The 27,676-nt window shown below is 34.4% G+C and overlaps 1 protein-coding gene across 1 annotated transcript; it reads left to right on the plus strand.

The window, feature by feature from the left end:
• The first annotated feature begins 489 nt into the window (after nucleotides 1-489).
• pfas (phosphoribosylformylglycinamidine synthase) lies at nucleotides 490-27,424 on the plus strand. Its single transcript, NM_001045202.1, is given in 29 exon segments — nucleotides 490-568; nucleotides 1,153-1,280; nucleotides 2,884-3,016; nucleotides 3,094-3,199; nucleotides 3,286-3,484; nucleotides 4,952-5,057; nucleotides 5,437-5,577; nucleotides 5,663-5,787; nucleotides 6,557-6,685; nucleotides 6,851-6,982; nucleotides 7,061-7,189; nucleotides 8,254-8,327; nucleotides 13,532-13,688; nucleotides 14,086-14,147; nucleotides 14,234-14,395; nucleotides 14,479-14,583; nucleotides 15,250-15,381; nucleotides 18,535-18,765; nucleotides 19,262-19,442; nucleotides 20,738-20,821; nucleotides 20,908-21,063; nucleotides 21,229-21,348; nucleotides 23,068-23,213; nucleotides 23,514-23,721; nucleotides 23,809-23,900; nucleotides 24,724-24,838; nucleotides 25,061-25,207; nucleotides 25,386-25,526; nucleotides 26,579-27,424. Coding segments are annotated over 28 exon segments (3,945 nt in total). The 5' UTR covers nucleotides 490-568; nucleotides 1,153-1,156; the 3' UTR covers nucleotides 26,887-27,424.
• Nucleotides 27,425-27,676: the final 252 nt, after the last annotated feature.

The following is a 27,676-nucleotide window of genomic DNA, read 5'->3' on the forward strand; positions in this document are numbered from 1 at the left end:
ACAAGTTTACTGCATATGACTAAGAAGTATTACATTATTTTAATATAATTGTTGATTATTTTTGTATTCATCAATTATATATATTTAATTTATTAACACATTTATTAACTTGTAATAAAATATGTATTATTCATTTTAGTGTGATTTGTTTTAAAATTATTAAATAGTTTTTATTAATTGTTTGAATCCTATTTAATTAAATTGTTTTCTTACTGATTCGATGTGTTTAATTCATTTATATGAATTTATTTATCTTAGTATGTTGCTCGATTTTTTATCTCATTCTTATTTTTTAGTAAAATAAGTTAGCGTAGCGTTTAGATGTTAGCGTAGTGCATTGCATATTAAAACGGTGTGAATGGTGATGTTTTTTTAGGGCTTAATCAATGAAACTGTGCGCATGCGCCGAGGGGCTGATCCTTGGAGATCCTTGTGGCGGAAGGTTCGTGTTTAGCCCGAAGACGCACGTGGATCAGTGTGCCTTGTCTGCGGTGGTCAACAACACCATCACAGAGTGGACTATCTAACACTGACGAATCTACCAGCGGACTGCTTGAGCCACAGAGAAGTAAGATATTCGCTTACTAACTTTAACCATCAAACTTCTAAACTTATTTTGTTTGCTTAGTTACTTGTAACTTACAGTATTTATTTAAAGTGGCTGTGATATAGTAACTTATGCACCTAAAGGGTTGTTAGTAATTCGCTGTACCTCGTCCACACTGTTGATTTAACATTAATACTTATTATAATAGTATTGTTTACAATGCTTACGGGTTTGTGTCACTATTTCTTTATTTTAGAGATTAAAATGTATATGCCTTTATTTTTTTACTAAATTGGTGACCCCGGGCCCTTACTAGGCTGTTTTTGCCTGCCTTGATGCAACCCAAACTATTTGTTTGACCCCTGACTTAGTTCATATTGATAACTCATTCCATATAGAAGTCAGCAATTGTAAGTCTCTATGGATCTAGTAATTACTACATTTGTAAGTCAATATAAGTTTTTCCTTTGAAAAGTTAGCTGAGATTTTAATAAATATTTAGCCAGTGCACACACATACAGGACCTGCTATACAAGTACAGTAAGCATAGTGGGAAAAGGTTTGCAGAGCATTAAATGAATGCTCTTTCTCTGTCTTTCTTTCAGGATCATGCCTGTCGTGCGCTTCTACAGGACAGAGGAGACTGGAGAGGCTCGGGCCATAAGAAGGATTGCACAGCTGTATCCAGATGTCATTATAACAACAGAGCTTTGCTACAATGTAGAGCTGGATGGTATGAAAATATCATATAAAATGGAAAAACTATTTAGGCTATGTTGACAGTTGTATTTAAATAATGCTTTATGCAATATAGATTGTTACAAAGCAGCTTCAAACTTTTAAATTATTCTGCTTAATTCGTATTATTAATTAAACCACACTGCATAATGTTACTGTTTTTATTGAGTGTACGTCAGTTCTGTGTTGATACAGTTCAATTTAGGGCTGCACAATAGATTGTTTCAGCATCAATATCACATTGTGATCATTCCCAATGGTCACATCGCAGGATATGAAATGTTAAGTTTATATTATAATTGATCATTTGTATGCGTTTTTTTTAATGCCTGTGATTGTATAATACCTTTAAAAAGCATTCAGCCTTAATAAATTGTACCATTTGGGACCTAAACTATGAATAATATTATTGAATGATTTTTATCATTTCGTTACTGTACTTGGATATTGTTAGACTCTGGAAATGATAAAACACTTTATTTTAGTTGTATCTTTTTCTTGATTATATTTATAAATTGATATACATGAAAGTTCTCAAAACACTTCCAAATACAGAAATGCACTGCAAATAGCACAGACCACATCGAAAATGTGTCGGTTGACCCCAAAATGTTTATAGATTGTTTATTAGATTTTATGGAGATGCAAGTAGTAAACATTAATTCATCAATCTCTGACTAAACATGTGCATGAAAATACTCGCAACACATGCAAATACAGAAATGCACTGCAAATAGCACGGACACCAACGGAAATGTATCAGGGGAGCCTAAAATGTTTATAATTTGCTTATTAGATTTTATGGAGATGCACTCGCACTGCAGAATCACCCCAGTCGATCTCACAGTGTTAATTCTTTCCAAATAGAGATATTAAGTCATCTGGTAAAGTTGTATTCAAATCGCAATAAATATTGCAAAATAAAAAAAATAATGCAATGTTAGATTTTTCCAATATCATGCAGCCCTAGTTCAATTTAATACTGGGATCAAAGTTGTAGCGTTTTGACGAAAATGAAACAAAAAAGCAGCTCAGATAACATTTGTCATTTTCCAGTTCAGTTAAGCAATATTTAGTAAAAATGCTATCTCACAAAATTCTTGATGAGTGTGGATTCTCTGTGGATGATCTACTAACACTGACTGCACAAAATAAAGATCAGCTCCTTTATAATGACCATAATAATCTACCAAAAGCAGTGCATATTAATAATAACATGGCTTGCTAATCAATATGTTTAGATATCTTAATTCTCAGGAATTTCAAATAAATAAACATAAGTGGAGAATACATTTTTACAGCACACTCTTGACATGTTTCTGCATTGCTTTTCCTTTAGCAACTATCAAAGCATTTTAAATGCAAAATAAGTTGGATTGTACTTTTTAGGGGCATTAAATGTTGACATAAAGACCAAAAACATTGACCAGAGTAAACCTTTAAAAATGTATTTATACATCCAACTTATATAAAGTTTACATCTGAAACTAAAACTCTTAAAAATGCATATGTAGTAGGGATAGTCGCATTAAAAAACTGAATATGATACTTTCTCTCTTTGTCATTGTCATCATCAGTATCTCCTCTTTTTCTCTTAGGTCCTGATTCTTTAAGTGTAGCACAAAAAGACATTTTGCGCTGGTTGTTTAGTCCACCATATTCTGTCAGTTTGTTAGAGGAGCCCACTCTAAAAGCAGAACATGGAGCAAGACTGGTGGAGATTGGACCCAGGTAACATCATATTATCATGGCATGTCACTGAAAATTTTTATACAGCTTATTTCACAATTATAACTTGACCACTGTAGGTTGAACTTCTCCACTGCTTGGTCCACCAATGCTGTATCCATCTGCCAAAGTGCAGGTCTGAGTCAGGTGACGAGAGTCGAGCTCTCCCGCAGACATCTCATCAAGGTTAGGAGAGCAGCTTTAAATAGACTTACATTACAGTTTTTTCCCTTGTTTTAATCAAAAGCTCTTATTTCTTCATCCCCATATAGCCCCAGGAAGGATGTAAAGTTGGCATGAAGGACGGAGAGATGGAGAGTCTTATTTCATGCTTGTATGACAGTATGACTGAATGCATTTACGCTCAGCCAATCACATCGTTCGCAGTTGATATTCGGCCACAGGATGTGTTTGAGGTGGACATTCTGGGAAAAGGGCGTGCTGCTTTGGAAAAGGCCAATGATGAACTTGGTAAGACACATGTTTGGAGTCTGAATCGCTTTCGCATTCACAAAAAGGTTATAACAATAAGACTGATAACTCAATAATGATTAAAATATGCTTTTTGACATGTGTCAGTGTACAAAGTTGCTTTGTGTACCATGGTATTACTAATTGGGAGGCAAGTAAATCGGCTTTATTTAAACCAAATGCTTTATTCTGCGTCCAAATACTCAGACTGTATGGGTGGCTCAACAAATGGTACTAATGAACACTTTGAGAGCGCTGTAATAATTTCGAAAATCATGATCGGCATTTATACATTCCTGCCCAATATCAGATGGCCAGAAAGTGATTGTTTTATATTTAGGATTCAGCAAATTTAGAGACTGAACACCATTATTTTGTAATAGATTCACTTTAATGTTGGTATGATTAAAAAAGGGGTCATAGATAATTTTCTAAACCCAAATGAGTAGCAGTTTGGACCCAGAAACATTCATACATTCATTACGACTTAACAAGTAGATAACATTCAGCACAATCTAAATGGGCAATCAATAGAAGCTAACAGTTAACTAGTAGTTTAATCACAAATATTCCATCATTATAGAGTACATGTACAACTTTATAAAAAATAACAATAGTATAACTTCGTGAAAGCTGTAGGAATATTTCAAGAGTAAAGATACTGAATATTTGGATATTGGATTCAATCAGCTGCATTAGAAATGCACATGCAGGCAGTGCTCAGTGATGACGTTTGCAAGTCTTTTTACAAATAATGGACCAGTATTTTAAGGTCACATGACAGTTAACATGATTAGGAGTTGTGTACATGTCACAAGATAAGCGGAGCCCAGTTGATTAGATCACGAGTTGCGTGAAGAGGGTGAATGAATGATGTATGAGAGACAAAGTAAACCAGTGGGTCACGCTAAAACAGAGATTAGTTAAGGTCTGCTGGCTTAGAAATAGTATTGTGAAATTGATTTCTGACCAAGTCCATGAAAATGTTAAAGTTTCCTGTTTTTGGAAATATGATCATTCTTTAAGGGGAAAGAATTGTTGTTTTTTTTTTTAGAAAAATAAATCTTGGTGGTGTCTGTTCACTGAAATGGTTCTGGTTCTCATGCCAAATGTGTTGCTAAATTGTGTTTTTTAGTGAGATCAAGAATGATCCAGATACTATTTCAATAGCCATCTATCTAAAAACCTTCATGAAAAAAAGTGTAATCAAAAATTAAAAATGTGTTTGAAAGATAGAGATAGAGACAGCTTTAAGCCAAATTTTAATTCACACATTCCTGTTTTGTGTCATCAGCTTGGCAGGCAACCCTGAGTGCAGTACCTACTTTAGTCACTAGCTGTCAATAATAGACATTTCATCTTTAATTTTACCAAAGGTCTTTATGAAAGTGTTGCTATATATGTTACTAGGAAATATTAATGTTGGTCATATATTATTTTTTCTCTTTTACTGTGTGGATTGAGCAGGGTTGGCATTTGACTCCTGGGATCTGGACTACTACACTGCACTTTTCCAGAAAGTGAAAAGAAATCCCACAAGTGTAGAATGCTTTGATCTGGCCCAGTCCAACAGGTGTGTATGTGTGTGTGCATGTATGTGTGTACTGGTTTTGATGGTTTACAAGGACAGACATTTTAATAATACATTGGTATGACCTAGGTTACAACATTGAGGTGGTTTACGAGGATATGTCTGATGTTCTTTTAAATCAAAACATGTGCAAATCATACTTAACGATGTCTTTTGACATTTAAAATTTCCCACATGTTTCCTGTGAGGTTTGGGTTTAGGGTAGGATAATGCCATATAATAAGCATTTTTACTGTACAAAATACATTTTGCTTGTGGAGAGTCCTTGTAAGCCAAGGTGTGTGTGGTCTTTAGAGAATAAACACCAAGTTAAAGTGAATTCTTTACATTCAATAACATGAATTCTCTATTTGTTATGTAGTGAGCACAGCCGTCACTGGTTCTTCAGAGGGCGAATGGTCATTGATGGAAAAGAGCAGAAGGAGACGCTCTTCAGCCTCATTATGGGCACTCAGCAGCACAGCAACCAGAATAATGTCATCAAATTCTGTGACAACAGCAGGTTAGACACTTCACTGTGAATGTCAGTCCTCTTCAGTGGGTTTTGGGCAGGGTTTTCATAATATGTGGTTCTTGTGTGTTTGTAGTGGTATTAAAGGCATGGAGCTGAGGTGCATGTATCCCACAAACCCTGCACAGGCCAGTCCATATGAAAGCAGAGATACTACCAGACACGTAATCTTCACTGCAGAGACGCACAACTTCCCTACCGGTATGATTCTAAATGCGTTCAGTCTTTGTTTTATTACACATACAATATACTGCAGGCCAAAATAAATTAATTTTAATTATCAGTTTTAAATACTAAAATGTTCTTGAATATGTCTAAATGTTTTTTTTATAGGTGTTATCCCTTATATTCTTTATTATTTTCTAAATGTATCTAATCAATTTTAGCAATTCATACAGTTGAAGTCAAAATTATTAACCCTCAAATGACCAAACATTTTTAAACTCAATAGTTTTAACAGCTCATTCCTAACAACTAATTTATTTTGTCTTTGCCATGATGACAATACATAATATTTTTGCTAGTTATTTTGCAAAACACTAATATTCAGCTTAAGGTTCAATTTGAAGGCTTAAATAGATAATTTGGTTAAATAGACAATCTTGTTTATCAGGCAAGTCACTGGACAAGAGTGGTTTGTTCTGTAGCCAACTTAAAAAAAAATCTTAAGAGGGATAAAAATATTGACCTCAAATTTACTTTTTCCAGGAGAAAAATATTACGGTAAATACTGTGAAATTTTCTTTTCTCTGTTAAACATCACTTGGGAAATAATGGAAAAAATGTATATATCCCAAGAAGACTTAAAAGTTTAGTTTGGTTATCTAATGTTTCTATTTTATTTTATTTCAGCTCTATTTTAGTTAACAAACATATTGTAATCTATTTACTTTTAGTGACTAATAGCAGTTTTAGAGACCATAACCCTAATGTTTAATTTAAAACAATAAAATGTTTTTGTTACACCTAGGTGTTGCTCCATTCAGCGGAGCCACAACTGGAACTGGCGGGCGAATCAGAGATGTGCAGAGTGCTGGAAAGGGTGGTCATGTGATTGCAGGCACTGCTGGCTACTGCTTTGGTAACCTGCACATTCCAGGTAAGCCTTAATTCATTGAACTCTTAAAGATATTAATACTGTGTTCTGTTTTGGGATTAAACCTCATAAATAAATTGTCCCCTAAAGTTCAGATTACTCTCTCTGTTTGCTATATTTTGTTTTGTGAGCCCAACCCCCTTATACTAGAATCTTCTTTCTACTCAGGTTTTGTGCTCCCATGGGAGGAGGAAGGCTGGGAATACCCATCAAGTTTTGCTCCTCCACTTCAGGTGGCCATTGAGGCCAGTGACGGAGCCTCTGACTATGGCAATAAGTTTGGGGAGCCAGTTCTCGCAGGTGAAATCAAGCAGCCATCTGTTTATCTGTAAATATAAACTTGAATTATTTGAAATATTTGTTTTCTTTTGCATTAAGGCTTTGCTCGTTCCTTTGGAATGCGGTTGGCTAATGGTGAACGGCGGGAGTGGATTAAGCCAATCATGTTCAGCGGTGGGTTGGGATCTATTGAGGATCCACATGTGAGGAAAGATCAAGCTGAGCCAGGTATATGTGGAAAAATATATTTTAAAGCTTTTCCTGTTAGTCCACATCTTTTCTCCTTACTTTACTTATAGTGAGTTTTATATGTTGCTATGATTGATGCATATATAATGTAGCCAAAGGGTCAGTACACACAACAAAAGCAGTGACAAAAACAAGGCATTAACAATGTATTTTATAAATATTCAAAATGTTGGTAATGTTAAACATAATTTGTTTCAGTTTACAAAGCTAAATTTTTAAGCAGCCATTACTGTACTCTACGGTGCAACATTACTTTAAATAAGAAATTAAGATGCAAATATTTAGTATTGTAATTTTACAATGAAAAAATTAAATTGACTGTTTGTTACTGCTATTGCATTTTAATAATTCTTGTCTAACAATTTAATAATCAAATTCAATCAATATTGTTAATTAATATCCACATATTATTGGTCAAAATATGTAACAATGAAAGTTAAAAAGAGGTTTTTAAAAACAATTTTCAAGGTGTAAAAATTTTTCAGATTTTACATTAAAGCTATTACACATGGAAATTGCTAGTTTATCTAATAAATAATAAATTTGCAGTGCATTTCTTAAATACAACAAACAAATATCTACAAATAAAATGTATATAACGTATTAAATATCACACATTAAATAAAAATTAAAAAAAATAAATAAATAAAATAAAAATAAAAAATTTCACCCAGCCCTAAAAAGCTTGACAGAATTTTTTTATTTTATTTTAATTTAACGAGCTCCCCAAAAGTATTTCTCTCCCTTGAGAATAATTAATTATTTCTAAATATACTATACTAATCATGCTGTCTGGTGTATTATTTTTGGTATCACAATAAATCTCAGAAAAATAAAGCATGCCATGTCAGTTTTGTGGAAATAAAGTCTTAACTGTGACTTTTAAACAGTTGTGTACATTGTACACTTGCAAAATAAAAGTATTTCTTTGTGCATATATATATTTGTTTATCATACTGGTCCAAAAGTTTTGAACATTAGTGTGTGCTAATATAAATTTTTATTCCTTTCACTCTGTTTTTTTTTTTTTTTGTCCATGGCAGGTATGGAAGTGGTGAAAATTGGAGGTCCTGTGTACAGGATTGGTGTTGGTGGAGGTGCTGCTTCTTCTGTACAGGTACACCAACATGCTTTATTGGAATAAATATACACGTTGTTTGCCTCTGTATTTCTCATATATATATATATATATATATATATATATATATATATATATATATATTTTTTTTTTATATATATATGTATATATACACTCAAATTTGACTTTTGCATGCTAAAAGTACTTGAGTAAGAGGCGTTTTACTTGATTTGGGTCATTAAAAAACTCTGACTACCAATATGATATAGGTAGCCTATATCTGCGGTAATCAACCTAAAACTTACAGTAGGTTAATATAAAACCAAAACAACACCCATTCTTGTCTTAAGACATTTTATTTAGCAAATTTTTGAATAACAGTAAGTTCATGTCATGTTAAATATATAGTAAATTTGCTGGTTTTAAACATACAGAATAATAATACAGTTATGTAACAACTATAACATTACCGTTATATCTTAGGACATATTTGATTAACTTTTTATTACCTACACCAAATGTTGACTAATGAAGGTACATTTATAACAACTATTTATTTGTTAGACTACTGTATTGTCAAACCATGTTGCATACAAATGCATTCAACAGACTTACATATATGACAGTGTATTGCTGTGAAGGACAAATAAAACACGAGACAGGTGTTTAGAAAGAGTATAGTTTATTTTGTTTGACCTGCAAACTTATATAAACAAGATAAACTTTCAGAAAACAGCCTGGAAACATTATAATGCGCGCGCTCGTGAATATAACCCGCAGTTGTCTTCAACGGTTGTCCTTCTTTGCTCAACAACTCAGCTGAAAAACAAATCACTTTTGATAGTAAGTGTTGTATTGTCATCTCTCAGGTTGCATTTCAGCTTAACGCGCTTTTTGAATAAATTAATTAAAAACAAAGCAGCTGCTTGCCATCGCGACAGCAATGAGATCAAAATGGTGGAATCCGGGGCTGTTGCTGGACGCTGCTGTTGCAATGGAACGTTCTATTGAGTGTCGCCTCTTGGTCATTCTAAGCTCTTTGCATAAAGTTAAATCATAACAGGTACCATGGTTTCTATTTCAAACTATAGTAAACTAAAGTTTGAAACTAAAGTTTAAAATAGACGATGAGTGGGCCTCACTGCTCCCACCCACCATAACCCTCGCAGCGGGGTCCCACTACCGGCCTCCCGTGTTTCCCTGAGGGTCCTCAGGGCTTGTTTGTTCCCTGCCTAGGGCTCAAAAGCGACTCGCCCCAGGGAGTGCAAGTGCACGAGTAAACCGGGCGCCAGTCCGAGCCAGTGTTCACTGGATGCTGCTCGGCGGCACATTTCGAGCAACAAACACGTAATGTTCCTTGTGATATTGCGTTTTTGTACGCAAACCGCAAGGAACTACAACACAGACGGGCCCGAGTGAAGCTTCACGAAGCGGACTTCGTGAGATTGGCGTAGCTCCACTCGCATTGTCGATATTGAACTCACCTTGGTCAAGTACAATCAGCAACACCGAGCGAACTGACAACGCTGAGAGAGAACCGACGGGCTTTATAGGAATGCAGATGCAAATTTTTACAAGACATGTCACTGCTGTGAGTCTCGTTATCATGGTGAGCGCTAAATAGGGCTTACCTCATTGGAGCTCTGCACACAGACTCGGGAATCTGCGTCAATGCGAATTGCGGTCAGCTGGACAAAAACATATTAAATATATTCAATATATATTTTTGCATTTTTGGTGCTGTGTAATATTCTGGGATGCAGTAGAATATGGAGACAGATGAATATAATTGGGTATATGCCGAGCTAGTGTTTTTCCCATACTTTTAAACTTCCGGTGACCTGTTGTTGTTGTTTTTTTCATTTTATACGGTTCCTTTTACAGCATCCATCTTGTAATCTCATTAAAATGCATTCAGTTAAATAAACTTTGGCATTCATTTAGTTGTTCAAGCGTAAAACGAGACAAAAGGCCTTTTACTCGCACGCGCCCTGTAGAATCAGCAGGCTAGCCCAGAAGCTCCATTGAATTTACTGGGGTAAAATAATGCTCATATTATAAAGACATGGCGGAGAAAATATAATTTAATGCAGTGCGTTTTGTACAATCTGAGACTAGCTTTATATCGGATATCACTCAGCCAGTGGAGATAGCTGATTTTTAAAGAAAACTCCTAGTAGTGGTAAGCTTCTTATTATCCAACATGTATTTAATATGGTTAGCGCCTATCAGTTCAGCAAGCAGCCATATTTACGCTACTGTGTAATGCTGCCCTCTACTGGCGGACATCTTTACTGCACAGAAACTACATACTAATCAAGGCAAAATTATCCCTCTCTGATTTCTAAAAATACTTTATATATATATATATATATATATATATATATATATATATATATATATATATATATATATATATATATATATATATATATATATATTTTAACACATTTTAAACACGATCGTTTTTTAATCTTTACCATGATGGTAGTTTGTAATATTTTACGTTATTTTGCCTAATATTTAGCTTAGGGTTAACTAGATTAATAAGGTAAATTAAGCAATTTAGATTATTTAGGCAAGTCATTTGACAATATCTGTAACCAATGGAAAAAATACATTTCCTAAGTAATTTATAGTAAACACTCAATTAATTAAGTACCATATTACTTTTAATACTCTTGTCGTATTTATTAAAGGCAACACAGCAATATTTCTATGGCAATGTTTATCATTTTTAAAATGAATAGCTTCATCAAGTTAAGTTTTTCATCTAATATTAATTTATAACTTTTTATTTTAATTGTAGTTTACTGTAGGTATTAGTAATCTTGCTAGGTTTTCTTGCAATTTATGTTTAGTATTGAATTATGTTTATTATATATTTAAATATGATCTGTTTAAAAATAAAATAGGATTTAAATTCTTATACAATAAGATTTTAAACAAGTTAAAATCAGATAAAAATAAGTTACTTAGTTTATATATATATATATATATATAAATGTGTCCATTTCTCAGTGAATATAGACCTTTTTCATGGCTGCTGCATGGAGGGCGCCATAGCGACCAGCGTCTTTCGGTAGAATGCTAAAAACCTTCGTTCACAGCGTGTACAACGGGTAATTTGTGCTCCGAAAATGGGTTTCAATAACGTTTTTAATGGATAACAGAGTGTTTTTGTGACACACAACTTAAAAATGTGTCTGTTAAAGCCGCTATAATCTGTCACATGTTGTTCAAACGCGTCAGAAATAGGAGAAAAACGTTTTCCTAGTTCATGTGTCTGCCGTCAGAAATACAGTGTGTGTTCCCGGCCTGTCAGCTGTTAGCTCAGCGGCTCTTTAACACACACACACACACACACACATACACACACAGATAGAGAGAGAGAGAGAGCAAGCAAACCAGAGTACTGACATGAAACTTAACAGGTATGAAAGTCGTGCAATTTACAAAAATGACCAATAAAAGTCTGTTATTGATACTCTGCTGGCTGATTTGCTGTTCATTCTAATTGCGAGCCGTTTGTTTTATTTCGTGTGTTGTTTTTATATAGCCTATATTTTCACTTTGTCACAGTTATTAAATCAATGGGTCAGTGGCACAGTACAGGCTATGTGTGTGTGTCAAACATTTTGGTGAATTACATTAGTTTGGGCTGGTTATATATTTGAAATAAAGAGAAAATGATGACTTTAGCGATGACAAGGCTTCATTTAAACTGCAGAAGATGCCGTCTGACAACGAGGGGAAAATGCCTCACAGCAGCTGTTTTTCATCCTATAAGATCGCATTTCTTTAAATGATCAGTCCAGGAGATGGTGCTGATGGACAACAGTATTAGTTCAAAGAGGATAAAAGCAGGTAAAATAGATTAAAACTATCATTTCAAAGCTGTCCAAATGTGACTGTTTACACGCATCAGCTGCCGACCGGAAGTTCTTCGCATTCTCCTTGCGCATACACGCAAAGCATAATGGGTAATTTTGAGTTCCAAGAAAAAGGTCTATAGGCAGTGTATTTTGGTGCATTTAAACAAAACAGATGTATTAAACGGATATTATATTAGTTATATTATTTATATTATATTATTTATTTTTATAAATATTTATTATATACATAAACTAATATTTTAGTCACCAAACATATTTAGAAATTGAAAGATAACACAATTAAATTCAAGCAACAACAAAAAAAACAATTACAACCTACAAATTTTCAACTAAATCTTTCACATTTTTTGCTTCTCTTGATTTTTCCTCTTTTTAAAATCTGTATTTATTATTTTTGTATGACATATAAATTTCGCTGTACTAGTTTTTGGACCGTTATCGCAAGTTATTTTTTAGAAAAGCTCAAGATTTGGCTTCAGTACTGACTCTGACTAATCTAATGTATATGCACAAAAATAATATTTTATAGCTTCCTATTAAAAGTATGAATTTAAAAGAAAGATTTGTGAGGGGTGTACTCAAATGAATATATATATATATATATATATATATATATATACAAAGTGTTATTTTTTGTTAATAATATCTAATAATAATTATTAATATATAATTATCTAACAATAATAACGTGGGAAGAAACCCACGCGAAGGCAGGGAGAACATGCAAACTCCACACAGAAATGCCAACTGAGCCGAGGTTCGAACCAGCGACCTTCTTGCTGTGAGGCGACAGCACTACCTACTGCGCCACTGCCTCGCCAATAAACTGTATGTTAACTCGCCAATGTATGTATATATATATATATATATATATATATATATATATATATATATATATATATATACATACACACACACACAAACACACACACTATAATGCTTATGTCAAAATATTTCTCTTTACTATAAATTACTATAGTATTTTAAATGTGTAACATCTGGTTTTATTGTATTTTTTGTTTTAGCTGTTATATACTATAATGTGTTTCTGTTTAGTACAGCATATTATTTACAGTAAATAACTTAACTGAACAATTATGCCTCATATGTTTAATTGACAGTTTTATTGATCTCTAAGATATGATTGACCTGGATTTACATTGCTTTGATTTAAAAATGAAAATGGTAAAATAGCTTGCTACATTTCCCAGGGGGTAGCTTTTAGTGTAGTTAAGCTACATTTTAAGTAGAGTAGCTAATAGCTTAGCTCGATACATTTTTCAAGTAGCTCGCCCTACACTGCTCATATCATGTGCAATTACCAAATATGAGTTTGTATTATTGCAGGTTCAAGGAGATAACTCCAGTGCCAGAGACCTTGGAGCAGTTCAAAGAGGAGATGCTGAAATGGAGCAAAAGATGAACCGCGCTCTCAGGGCCTGCCTGGAGCGTGTGGAAGGAAACCCAATCTGCAGCATTCATGATCAGGGTGCTGGTGGCAATGGTAGACCTGTTTCCTTTCACAAGCTAAATTTGACAACTAAATCACAAACACCCTTTGTGCTTTGAACAATCAGAAAGGTTGAATTTAAAGTGATAGTTCACCCAAAAATAAAGACTGTCATCATTTACTTTCCCTTCACTTGTTCCAAACCAAACAGTTTCTTACTTCTGTTGAACACAAGTGAAGATATTGTAAAGAAAGCTGGAAACCTGCAACCACTGACATCCATAGAGTTTGTTTTTCCCACTATGAAAGTCAATGGTTACAGGTTTTTCAAAATATCTTTGTTTGTGTTCAACAGAAGTAAGAAACTCATAACCAGTTTAGGGTGAGCAAATAGTGAGTACATTTTCATTTTAGGTGAACTATCCCTTTAAATATGCTTTTATTTATATAGGTAACGTGTTAAAGGAACTAAGTGAACCTGCTGGTGCCGTTATCTACACTGAAAAGTTTAAGGTGAGATCTAGATTTATCAGAACATCAGAATAATGTTTTTTTCTATAACAAAGTGTTTCACATTCATATTTCACCCTAATGCTCAGAGAGGAGACCCCACCCTCAGTGTTTTGGAGCTTTGGGGGGCAGAGTATCAGGAGAGTAATGCTCTGTTGCTCCGCCCCTCTGACCGGAGCTTCCTAGAGAGGGTCTGTCAGAGGGAAAAGTGTCCTGTCGACTTTGTGGGCAAGATAACTGGTGATGGCAAGGTGAGTCACACTGTATGTGCCTTTTTGTTGTGTTTCAGGGAGGATGCTTCATAACACTTTGTAATTTATATGCTGCTGTATAGATCGTGCTGGTTGATGGCTTGCGTAAACAGAATGATGTACTTGAAGGTGCACGAAACCCTGTGGATCTGGAGCTGGACTGGGTCCTAGGAAAGATGCCACAAAAGGTGCAAAAATCTTTTATTTTGATGATCACATTGACATTGTCTGCATTTGCGCAAAACATCCAAAAGGAATAGTTTGAATAATAGTTTGCTGTTAATTCACTCCTGTCAGATAATCATACATTTACCCCTTTTTTAGTAGAAAATTGAAGAAGATTTTAAGCTAAAACCATTGTGATTAGTCATGAAAAATGCAAGTTAATGCCTTCTGGGACCTTGAGAGTCAAAAAATGCATATACAGGCAAAACAAAATATTGTGTTTAGGCAAAACATCATTATGTAACTGGAGGCTTGCTCGCAGTTTTGGACTTTTGTAAATCCAAACTATTTGTCTAGGCTGTGAGTATCTTGAGAGTATCATCAGGAGTCACATTTAATAAATTTGTTTTGCCTCCTTGTATATTTTTAGACTCTCGAAGTGCCAGGGGCCACTTTCAACTTACTTAAGAAAAATAAAGTCACTTACATCTCAGATAACATTTTAAGAGTGAATAAGTCTAACAATAAATCAACATTTTTGTGTGACCAATCCCTGCGAGAGCAATACTTGCAAATAAGCTAGTAATTGTGGTAGAGTGAACCCTGTTTTATGGTAGGTATTGATCATTATAGTATTAATTAATTATTTCTTTTGCTCAGTCAGTATTATTATTATTATTTTTTTTCAGGAGTTCATATTGGAGCACAGGTCTGTTTCTCTGCAGCCTCTCACTCTTCCTGCAGGTCTTTCTGTTCTTCCAGCTCTGGAAAGAGTTCTCCGGCTGCCTGCAGTGGCCAGCAAACGCTACCTAACCAATAAGGTATAGTACTTCCTCATTAACACATTTAGTATTACATAACGTTTTCAGTGTTGTGTTGTGTATTGCAGTTGTTTGCAACTTGTGACAATATTATGCTTATGTGGTTCCAAACCACTTGTGAGTTTCTTATTTCTCTTCAGTGCAGAAAATATTATTAAGAATGCAGGAAACTGTTGAAACCGCCATTGGCATCTATATAAAATACTATCTAACATTCTTCTTGGGTTTTTAACAACAACAAAACAACTCAAACAGTAAGTGCTTCAGCCTCCAGGGGGCAGCCACAGCCATAGGAGAGCAGCCCATCAAAGCTCTCTCCAGCAGCTGGAGCTCGAATGGCTGTAGGAGAAGCTCTCACTAACTTGGTTTTTGCGAGAGTGTCTGCTCTCAAGGTGATTTTTTTTTTGCATATATATGTTGTCTTGTGCATAGTCACACGCATATGACTATGCACAGTGTTGGTATAGTGGTTGGAAAACCTTGAAAATGCTAGAATTTTAATGTACTCTTAGTTTATTACTCTCCTTAGTCTGTGATCTTTGATTTTAAAATAAATATAACAATAAGATGAAAGATGACGAGTAAAATGCAAATAAAATGCATTCAAATAAATTAATTCTGTTTTGCGGATTATGGAGTTCTCTGGCTGCCTGCAGTGGCCAGCAAACGCTACCTAACCAATAAGGTATAGTACTTCCTCATTAACACGTTTAGTAATAAATAACGTTTTCAGTGTTGTGTGGTGTATTGCAGTTGTTTGCAACTTGTGATGACAAAATAGTTTGCAAATTAATACTCTTTGCAATATATCTAGACATTGCATTTTTTTAATAGTTCTATATAAATGTTTAAATTATTTAAATGTCATGGATTGATGAATTGTTTTTTTAAATGTGTCATGTTTTCTGGATAATAAGTCACATCTGATTATTAGTTTACAGTTTTATTGTTGAGGTGGGGAAATTTTTACTTTGGTTTGGTAAGTTATATTTATATAATGTCAAACAATTGTAAAACAGTCTTTTGCTAGTGCTTGCTTGAAAATACTTTAAACATGTATATTAGTTTTGCCCACTCTATGGCAGATATTTTATATATAATTTTATTCAAAACAGAAAGAGAAATTAAGATTGTATACATCAAACAGAAAAAGCATTAATCAAAATTCAAATTATACCACTGGTCATTTATTCTGCTCTCAGTTGTGAAATGGTTCGAACCTGATATGCAATGTTCTTGGAAAGAAATAGAAAAAGACCTTATTTTTCCAACACGTCTGCAAGACTTTCTGTTCTCAGGCTTTAACCATAGAAAATGTATATTGCGCTATGGACCTATTTTATCCTATACCCTCCAAATTTTTAAAAAGGTAGAAACTTATTTTCCTTCCAGAACCACCTGGCATAATCATTCTACTCTGTGGCACAATGTGAACTTACTTTCTGGTAGACAACCTTTTAATCAACCATCATGGGCCAATAAAGGTATTCTAACACTAAAAGACATAAATGGAGAAAAATCAATTTTAGATTTTCAAGAGCTGGTTAACAAATTTAATATATCTCCCAACACTCTTTTTATATATTTTAAAATAAGGGCAGCACTAAAGGCTCATAAGACACCATGGGGTAAGGATCTTCATACCCACCCGATTGTGAAATGGATATATAATGCTCCAAGAAAAGGAACTGTTTCCTATCTCTATTGCTGTCTTTCTAATATTAATGCACATAGTTTCTCAAAAGAAAGACTATGGCTATCTGATATGTCTCGACCCAATCTAACTATCGATTGGGAAACTGTATGGCATAATACATTCCACGCTTCCACAAACCCTAATCACCAGTTTATTCATTTTAAAACTATCCAAAGGGCATATTTAACCACACATATACGACATATCATAGGTTTATCTCCAGATCCATATTGTAAGTTCTGTGAACCACAGCGTCCAGATACCTTTTTACATATGATGTGGGAATGTCCGGAGGTATAAAAACTTTGGGATTCGGTGCTAGACATTTTATTTAAAGTTACAAAAAAAAAATTTCCCAAAGACCCTATACTGTTACTATTGAATGATAACTCTCAATTTCCCTTAAATGCAAAGGTCCGTAAATTTTGGTTAGCTGCTTCAACTGCTACAAAGAAAATGTTGGTACAAAGGTGGAAACCTCCTCATGATCTCTCAGTTAAGCACTGGTTACATTCATAATTGGAAATACTGTATCTGGAACTGTCATCAGCACGGATCAACCATGCCAAAGTAGACATTCTTACGGCATGGAAAATCTACATATGCAACGTCAAAGAAATCTTGGACACTTAACCCTCATCTGATGCTACGGATGACAACTTAATGGAAATTATCTAACAGCTTGGTCTAAACTATAGTTATTCTGTGTTTCCTGATGTGCGTATAATGGGGTGGGAATTATATATGGGGTTATATCTGTTAAAAGTATTTTGTTATCTGATTGTTAAAATTGTATATTCTCACTTTCGAAAATAAAAAAACTGAATTACAAAAAAAAAACAGAAATGACATAGTTCCTTTAATTATAAACAACATTCATTTTTAACATCAAGCAAATTTATTGTAAAATTTCTAAGATCTGATGTACAAATCTGATGTTTCTCTACTATTCTTGTTTTCTTTAATTAATGTTTATTGCGTTAAATAGTTGCTTTATATATTAAATCACAGCTTGTTTCAGTTGATGCAGTATAATGGGAGGTATAATCTAGAAAATGTGACTTGTATTACAAAATAAACTTTAAGGGATAGTTCATCGAAAAAATGAAAATTTACTTACCATTTTTTTTACCCTTATGTAGTTCCAAACCACTTGTGAGTTTCTTATTTCTCTTCTGTGCAGAAAATATTTTTAAAAATGCAGAAAAATGTTGAAACCGCCATTGGCATCTATATATAAAATACTATCTAACATTCTTCTTGGGTTTTTAATAACAACAAAATAACTCAAACAGATTTGGAACAAGTCAAGGGTGAATATATGATGACAGAATTTAGACTTTTGGCTGCGCCATAGCTTTAAAAGACATTATAAAGGGACACATTTATACTTGAGTATCAGCATGTTTGCAGTCAACAAACATGAATGAAACTAAATTCACTGTGTTCTGTTCCAGGTTGATCGATCTGTGACTGGTCTGGTGGCTCAGCAGCAGTGTGTTGGCCCTCTCCATACTCCTCTGGCTGATGTGGCTGTTGTTGCTCTTTCTCCGTTCAGCCTCCAGGGGGCAGCCACAGCGATAGGAGAGCAGCCCATCAAAGGCCTGCTCTCTCCAGCAGCTGGAGCCCGAATGGCTGTAGGAGAAGCTCTCACTAACTTGGTTTTTGCAAGAGTGTCTGCTCTCAAGGTGATTTTTTATTTATTTTTTTGCATATATATGTTGTCTTGCTGTAGGTGGAAGACAGGGTGTTTGTATGGTGGTTGGAAATCCTTAAAAATGCAAGAATTCTAATGTACTGTTTTCAATGTTTAAAACATGCTTCGGTTTGTATAAGGTTATATAATAATTTATTAGTCTTAGTTTATTACTCTCCTTAGTCTGTGATCTTTGATTTTAAAATAAATATAATAATAAAATGAAAGATGACACGTAAAAATGCAAATAAAATACATTTAAGAGAATAAATTCTGTTGCGGATTGGGGAAACACATAATCAGTTGTTCCTTAGAATGTTATAAAATAAATACAATCTGAGTAGATGTAATGATGTATGCATGTAAGTATTGTATATACTTTGCCATACTTACTGGAAAAGAGATGGAAAATGCACCTAGTAATTGCTTGAAAAGTGTTTAAGTTTGACTTTGAAAAAGGTGTTAACCCTGTATTCATGTGTTCACAGGATGTAAAGTGCAGTGGTAACTGGATGTGGGCTGCTAAACTGCCAGGAGAGGGAGCTTGTCTGTGGGACGCATGTCAGGCCATGTGTGAGGTTATGGGTCAGCTGGGAGTGGCAGTGGACGGAGGAAAAGATTCACTTAGCATGGCTGCACGCGTCAGTGGAGAAACTGTCAAAGCTCCAGGTATCAGTCTTGTATGACATTTTGGATCATTCTTCTTCATAAATGTTTTGGGGGACATTTTGCATTTTATGATAGGACAATAGATATTGACAGAAAGTGAATGTGTAGAGGGGTGGGGGGGTTCAGGAAAGGTCTGCAAGTCAGGACTTTAACTAGATAGGCCCGCAGAACAGTTGCATGATATATGTCAGTGCACTGATCATTAGGATATCGGAACTGATTGTATTTTGGAAATTTTTGTAATCAAATTGTCCTCTTACATGTAAAAAATAAATAAAAGTTCTCATTCTTTACATTATGATTAGATGAACAAGAACATGATTATATATACCAATTCAGAATATTCGAATGATTTGTGAAACGTCATTTGACACTAATGCTGGGGTAAGGATACTAAAAATTTGGCTTTTTAAATTCTTCATTTGTTTTATATTTGTACTGCTCAAACTGTATTTTTAATCTAATGAATGCATAGTTTTGCATAAGAGACATCTTTAAAAAAACATCAAAAAGTCTTGATACTAACCTATAGATTCGAGTTTATATATTACATATGTACATTTTATATGTGGAATAGAATGTATATTATATTTTCTTTGACTCATTAAATAGAATAGTTTAATTAAGTTGCAGCAAATTAAATCATCACAACAGTGTCCCATATAACAGCGCCACCTATTGCATTTATTTGTAGCTGCATGGTTTAATTTAGGTTGCCCATTCAACCTCACATTTAACAGTGATTTTTTTTACCAATGTTTATAAATGAGCAAGGTCATTTTTACATTATTTCCTGTTTTTTTTTTTTCTTTTGCTGAAAGATTTAGTTGATTTAGTTTGAATGGAATAAAAGCATTTTTATTGTAGAGCTATATTTAAGGTCATAACATTTTTTGCCACCTAATATTTTTATATATATTTTTTGACTGTCTACAGAACAAACCACTGTTATCCTGTGATTTGCTATAATTAACCTAACTTGCCTGTTAAAACTAATAAGCTTGTTAAGCCTTTAAACTGCACTTTTACCTGACTACTAGCATCTAGCAAAATAACTAGTCAAATATATTGCTATACAAATATTACTAGTCAAATATTACTAACAATACTATCATCATGGCAAAACAGACATAAAATAGTTATTCGAACAATGTATAAAAATATGCTGAAAAAACAACATTTGGAAAATGTTTGAATTAATTTCACTGGAAAGCTGGTAATTTTGCCTTCTACTGTATATTTGTTTGTGGTCTTTGTAAGATGTCACATATCAAACAGGTCTGCTTGTGTTTCAGGCTCTCTTGTTATCTCAGTGTATGCTGTGTGTCCTGATATTACGGCCACTGTGACCCCCGACCTGGACAACCCTGAAGGCAAAGGTCAGACCCTCTTTAAGTTTCTGACATTGTTTTTGCTATTAGTCTAGCGGTGTGTTTATGTTCATCTCTCTCTCTTCTTTTCTCAGGTGTGCTTCTGTACGTGCCTGTGAGTGCAGGTAAATACAGGCTGGGTGGCTCTGCTTTAGCTCAGTGTTTTGGGCAGCTGGGAGACTGTAGTCCAGATATGGATCAGCCAGACAAGCTCTCCGCTTGCTTCAACACCACACAGACATTGATTCAGGGTCAGTATGTGCCTTATAAGCTGAAATTTTACTTGCTTGTGCACTAATACAACTTTGTTCATTTATAGAAGTAGTTTACTCCCAAACTCTGGTCTGCTTTTCTCAAAGTGCAAAGAGTTTTTTTTTATCTCTCTGCAATCTGTTGATTTTAACTTTATATTGCAGATCGACTGCTGACTGCTGGACATGATGTCAGTGATGGGGGACTTATTTCTTGTCTGCTGGAGATGGCCTTTGCAGGGAATCATGGGATAGAAGTGGACTTGCCGTTAGAGGGCGTTGATGGTTGGTAATAGAATTTGATTTATGTTTTGGTAAAAGATAAAGCTTTTACCTGCATGATAATCTGTTTATGTCATCAATCAAACATTTTCATTCACAACCTTATAACAGTCTGCATGGAAATACTGCAATGTGAATAAAAAGTTCAAAAATCGGTATACACGTTTGAGGAGGATCTTTTATTTATATGCTAATATAGTATTAGGTAGAACAATGTGGGGGAAAAAAATCACGTATCTCACAGTTTTGATCTGTGGAAAGGCTGAACTATGCCGTTAATGTCGAGTTCAGACTGCATGATTCTAGCCCCGATTTTGACTCACCGACAGGTTTTGAGAAATCGCAGACAAATGTCTGAAATCACAGGCAAATCGGAGCTCACTCATGTGAGTAACAATCAAACAGTGTGAACTGTGAAGACGCAATCTGAGAGAATCTATGATAAGTCGCTGACACCCATGAGATATTTGGCATGCTGAACATCTGGAGCTGTCTGAGATTTAAATCATGGCATGTGAAATGTGTTCTGACTGAAAATAACATCAGCGATTACCTACAGCCAATGAGAGAGCAGCATCTACTAGTATGGGTATCTGCAGGCCAGTGGGAGGTTGGGGAAGAAGTTAAAAGAGCTCATTTTCAGTTTATTTGGACCCAAGAAATGGAGGAAAACCTAGTGGAAATTCGGCTGGAGCACTGTGTCTGTTTGATGTGTCATCTGAGCAATATCACAACCGGCTCAATAAAGACAAGAGAGTTAGGGTTAGGGTTAAGAGAGAGAAAAGTAGGAGAAATTGCTAATTCCCTTTAAAACCCAGGTGAGCAAAATAAGTAAAATTTAAACCCCACTAAAAGCTTCTATCTCATTATGTAGTTCTTAACAAAAGATAAAATATGTGACCTCGCTTTGTTTCCATGTGATATCTCGCGTGTGTTTGGTTGTGAGATGTAGTTTGCGGACGGAGACACAGTTGTTGACGATTCTTCCTATTGTGAAGTCATGCATTGTGAAACCCCCTTTTAAACAAAGCAATGACTAAATGCTAGCCAAGATAGTCATCTGTGACACAACTACTTTGACAATCGTGCTGTCTGAACTCGGCATAATATGCGTTTGTTTGTTTTGTTTTGTTTTGTTTGTTTTTTAAAGCCACAATTGTGGTTTTAATAATGTAACAATTGTGAGATAATGCTATTATCGTTTCTCAAGTTATGTTGTTTTTTTTAAATCAAATGATTCTGTTTAAACTTGGCAGCTAGTCATTTACCTATGCACATTTATAATCCTTGCTAATTTTAACTTTGCATTAACTTAGATTGTTACAAATACATAAAGCAATTAGAAATCAGTATTTCAACTGTTCAATGTAAATGAGTTTTTTTGTTTTTATTTTCTTGCTTTTGAAATGTTACTTTTTAGGATTCTAAGTTTAAGTAATTTTACTAGACTAAACATTTATATCAGTTGGTTGTTGAGGTATCTTATTTCTGCTTGCACCTAAAAAATTATATTTTAAATGTTTAGAAATAACAACTCCAGAAATTTTAAAATCTCAGTGGAAGCTTTTTGTCACTTATTTATTTAGTTCTATATTTTATTTTATTTTTCATTGTTATTATTATTATTATTATTATTATTATTTATAAATTTTTTATACAGTTTCTAGCAGAAACATAACAACTATAGACTCTTCCTCATGTCTCTCTCCTTCTTTCTCTCAGTGATGGAGGCTCTGTTTTCAGAGGAGCTTGGTCTTGTTCTGGAGGTTTGTGAGCGTAATGCATCCAGTGTCTGTCAGAGATACACAGATGCTGGCCTCTTGTGTCACAGAATTGGCACAACATCTGGTTTTGGACCCGATGCCAAGGTGAGCTGTGCTCTTTACATCTAAATGCAAATGAAGAGTTCAGATGTAAAAGTGTCATCTGACATTTTCTCCTAAACTAAGCATTTTTCTCAGCTTTGTGTCTTTTTTCTGTTATTTTACTTTAAAGGTGGTGATAAAAACCTATTAATCTCCTTCAAAGAGACTTTACTGAAACTACACACAGAAGCCAAAAATGCCTTATAAGAAATGTTTAGATGGCGCTTCTAGGTTTTTACATCTGAATTCTTCACATACACAGATTAGTAGAGTATTGAATATAATTGATTGACTGTGTTTTAGGTCAGAGTGAGTCTGTGTGGACGGGAAGTGCTGAACGAGCGTTTGCCCACATTAAGGGCCATCTGGGAAAGCACTAGTTTTGAGCTGGAGAGACTGCAGGCTAATCCACTGTGTGTTCAAGAGGAAGAACAAGGACTTGCTTCTCGCACACAGCCGTACCTGAAGCTCACCTTTGACCCCTCTCAAACGCCGATCATTAAAGAGCTCGGTCAGACCATAGATGTGTTTCACAATCAAGTAACTTTTTTTTTTTTTTCATTTTCCTGTATTTTAAGATGTTAAGCTTGTGCTTCAGCTACAGGGAAAGCTCGTGTTGCTGTTGTGAGAGAGGAAGGCAGTAATGGAGACAGAGAGATGTCCGCTTCTCTCTTTATGGCCGGATTTGAGGTAAAGACAAAATAAGACATATCATACACAGTGTAGACTACTGTCCCAAAATTTGGGGTCTGTGAAGTTCTTATTTTTATTTAATACATTTTTTGTTAGTTTTGTCTGCAAAAATAATTGAAGGAACACCCCAACGTTTTTGGAAATAGGCTCATTTACAAATCTTCTACAGTTAAACAGCTGAGTTTTTATTTGTTTATGCTGATTATTTAATATATTTAGACAGTCTCTGGGTTTGGCGGGAACACATTTAGCTTAGCTTAGCATAAATCATTTAATTGGATTAGACCATTAGCATCAAAAAGATTTTTGATCATTTTTCTGTTTAAAGCTTTACACTTCTGTAGTTTAATTGTATTATAAAGCGAACAGAAAATTTAAAGCTGCTATTTTCTAGGCCGATATGGGTAGGAACTATATTCTCATCCTGGCGTAATAGTTAAGGAACTTTGTCAGGCTCAATGATATTAAACAGTGACTGAAGCTAAGTATCATCGCTGCATAATTTCATTTTGCCTGCTGTGGATTCAATTATTTATGTTAAGCTAAGCTAAAGTGATCCCGCCAGACTCAGAGATTAGCTGAATAGATTCAAGAATGGTACAACTCAAGTATTTAAATCTGGGGGAGTTGTAAAATTAGTCAATTTCCACATAAAGTGGATTATTCCTTTAAATAATTAAGAAAGAGTGCATTCATTTAAAAATTACTGTACATGTATATTTATTATTTTAGCAGAGATTTACTAGTACTGTTAAATGTTTGATTTTATCGGCTAAAAAGACTTTGTTCGTAGTTTGACTTGATATCCAACTCTCTGCAGGTGTGGGACGTCACAATGCAGGACCTGTGCTCCGGCTCCACGACCCTTGACCCTTTCCGAGCAGTGGTGTTTGTGGGTGGTTTCAGCTATGCAGATGTGTTGGGTTCGGCTAAAGGTGAAAATCACACTATTGCATGTTGCAGCACTTCCTACATATCACTGCTTAACTGTATGTTAGTTCTGCTGATTAATGTTAACAAGCGTTTAGCATCGATGATCTAATATTTGTGAGGCAGCTCATTTAGCCCTGCACATCAAAATCAAGTGCTTTTTTTCTTCAGTTAATGATCAGATGTTTATTTGTTTTATTTATTATTTATTTATTTTTGATAATCAGGATGGGCTGCCACAGTGACCTTTAACAATAGGGCTCGTGAGGAGTTTGAGCGTTTCCGCAAGCGTGAGGATACACTGAGTTTAGGAGTTTGCAACGGATGTCAGCTGCTGGCTTTACTCGGCTGGGTGGGTGAAAGAGAGGATGGAGGTAAGAGATTAAACTTTTAATCCTAACACTGTTATTGTGTATTATTGGTTAATGACAGTCACAAACTGAACTATGTTTTCTTTTCTGTGTTTTTTGTTTATTTGATTTTTCCAATAAATTTAGTTTTTTTTTTTATTGTAATAAATTATATATTTTTTCATATTCATTTCCATTGCAGGTTCTGATGTTACTCTGACCCATAACAAGTCTGGTCGGTTTGAATCGAGGTTTGTGAGTGTGGGTATCCTGCCCTCTCCAGCCATCATGCTCAAGGGAATGGAAGGCTCTGCTCTGGGTGTCTGGGTCGCACATGGAGAAGGTTAAAAATCTGTCCATTGTAAAACTGTACTCACCAAGTGTATTTACTACTACAGGGTATCAGCAGGGCCTTAAAATGTCTTAAATTCATGGAATTATTGTCCTGTAGGTTGTTTTAATTTCCCTATGTCCATTTAAAGCTGCAGTCGGGATAACACCCATCCAATTATCAACAATTCATCTAAAAATATATTTTTAAAAACTCAATTTGTTTTTATCTTTTTTTTACCAATATTTATGGATTTATAGACCATATATTGTGAGGACACTGACCTGGACAGGCTGTTGTGCATACAGTACATTTTATATATATATATATATATATATATATATATATATATATATATATATATATATATATATATATATATATATATATATACATATATAGTACAGTATATATATATATATATATATATATATATATATATATATATATATATATACATAGGTTTTTTTAGGAAAGGTTATGTTAAAATATGTGTATCTATACGACTAGGGTTTGCCTATTTTGATGCATTATTTAAAATGTGTAGCTAAGAACTGAATAATTAGAGTTTTGATGGGGCAAATAGAAAACTGGGTCTGGGTTAAAAGGCAGAAATTTTTTTTTATTATTTTTTCTGTTTTAAATTGCCTGTTATTTTATGTTAAAATGTTTGGAAATGTTTTGCATTATCTTAAAATTACCCTCTGTGTCTCTGGGTTTTTTATATATATATTTAAAAATTGTTTAGGAGAGATTCCAAAATGTCATAAAAAAGTTGCCACATTCATATTAAAAATATTTTTATATTAAAAAAATAATCAGAAATGAACTGTCCAATACATAACTTGGATTGCCCTTAAATACTTTTGTCTAAAAAAAATTATTCTTTTAGGTTGGTCCAGGTAAAGTAATACAGTGACCAGTGCAGTAAGCCAAATTGGTGATTGGCTTACAGTACTGTATGTAGGATTATGTAGGAGAAACTTATTCTGTACCCTAATTTTCATAATAATATAAATGAACACTGCTAATACGCAATAAAGTGTATGTTGTTTGTTCTGCAGGTCTGATGCAGTTTCGTTCTCCTGAGGCTCAACAGAAGCTAATTGGCTCCTCTCTGGCTCCTCTGCGTTATGTGGATGACTCGGGCAATCCGACTGAAATCTATCCCATGAACCCCAATGGCTCTGCGCAAGGTGTTGCAGGAATCTGCTCGGCAGATGGACGCCACCTGGCCATGATGCCCCACCCAGAGCGGGCAGTGCTGGGTTGGCAGTGGGCTTGGGCTCCTCAGCACCTCAGGGGCTCATTGGAGCCATCACCGTGGCTTAGCATGTTCCGAAACGCAGCAGCCTGGTGCCAGAATTCATAGAGATTTGATACTGTACAATTCTGATAGATGACCAAACAAATAGTCTGACTAGTAAACTTTTGAAATGGATAGTTTACACAAAATTTACAATTCTGCCATCTTTTACTCAGATTCCACTAGTTTTCTTGAATGCATAAAATATCTCTAAAGAGTATTGGAAACCTGTAACCATTGTCCTTTATAGAAATTGTATTCCTGCTATGGATGTCAGTAGCTACCCAAAATGTATTGTTGTTTAACAGAAAAAAGAAACTTATAAACATTTGGAACCACTTAAAGGGATAGTTCACCCAAAACTGAAGATTCTTTCATCATTTATTTTCCCTTGATCTCTTCCAAACCTGTCCCAGCATTTTAAGTTCTGTTAAACACAAAAAAGATACTTTAAAGAAAGCTAAAACCCTGTCACCCTTGACTTCAATGTTTTTTTTTTTTCAGAAGCTTTTTTCAGAAGACTTCAAAAGTCAGTGGTTACTGGTTTTCAGTTTTTCAAAATATCTTTTGTGTTTAACCAAAGAAAAGTAAAACTTCTAAAGGTTTGGAACCACTTGAAGGTGAACCAATAGTCATATGCAAGTACATAAAAATTTTTTGGCTGAAGTTTCACTTTAAAGGTTAGTATATATGGTGAGTCCATTTTCATTTTTAGATTAACTATCTCTTTAAGACCCGTGGCATCTATAGTATAACGTCTATAGGAGTTTTTTTTTTTTTGGACAAACCTTTTGAATTGATTTCTGAATATTTTTAGAATATAAATCAGGTTTGTTGTACGTTGAATTAACATGCT

Source organism: Danio rerio, chromosome 20, assembly GCF_052040795.2.
Source record: "Danio rerio strain M-AB ecotype USA chromosome 20, GRCz13ab, whole genome shotgun sequence".
NCBI classification, from domain to species: Eukaryota; Metazoa; Chordata; class Actinopteri; order Cypriniformes; family Danionidae; genus Danio; species Danio rerio.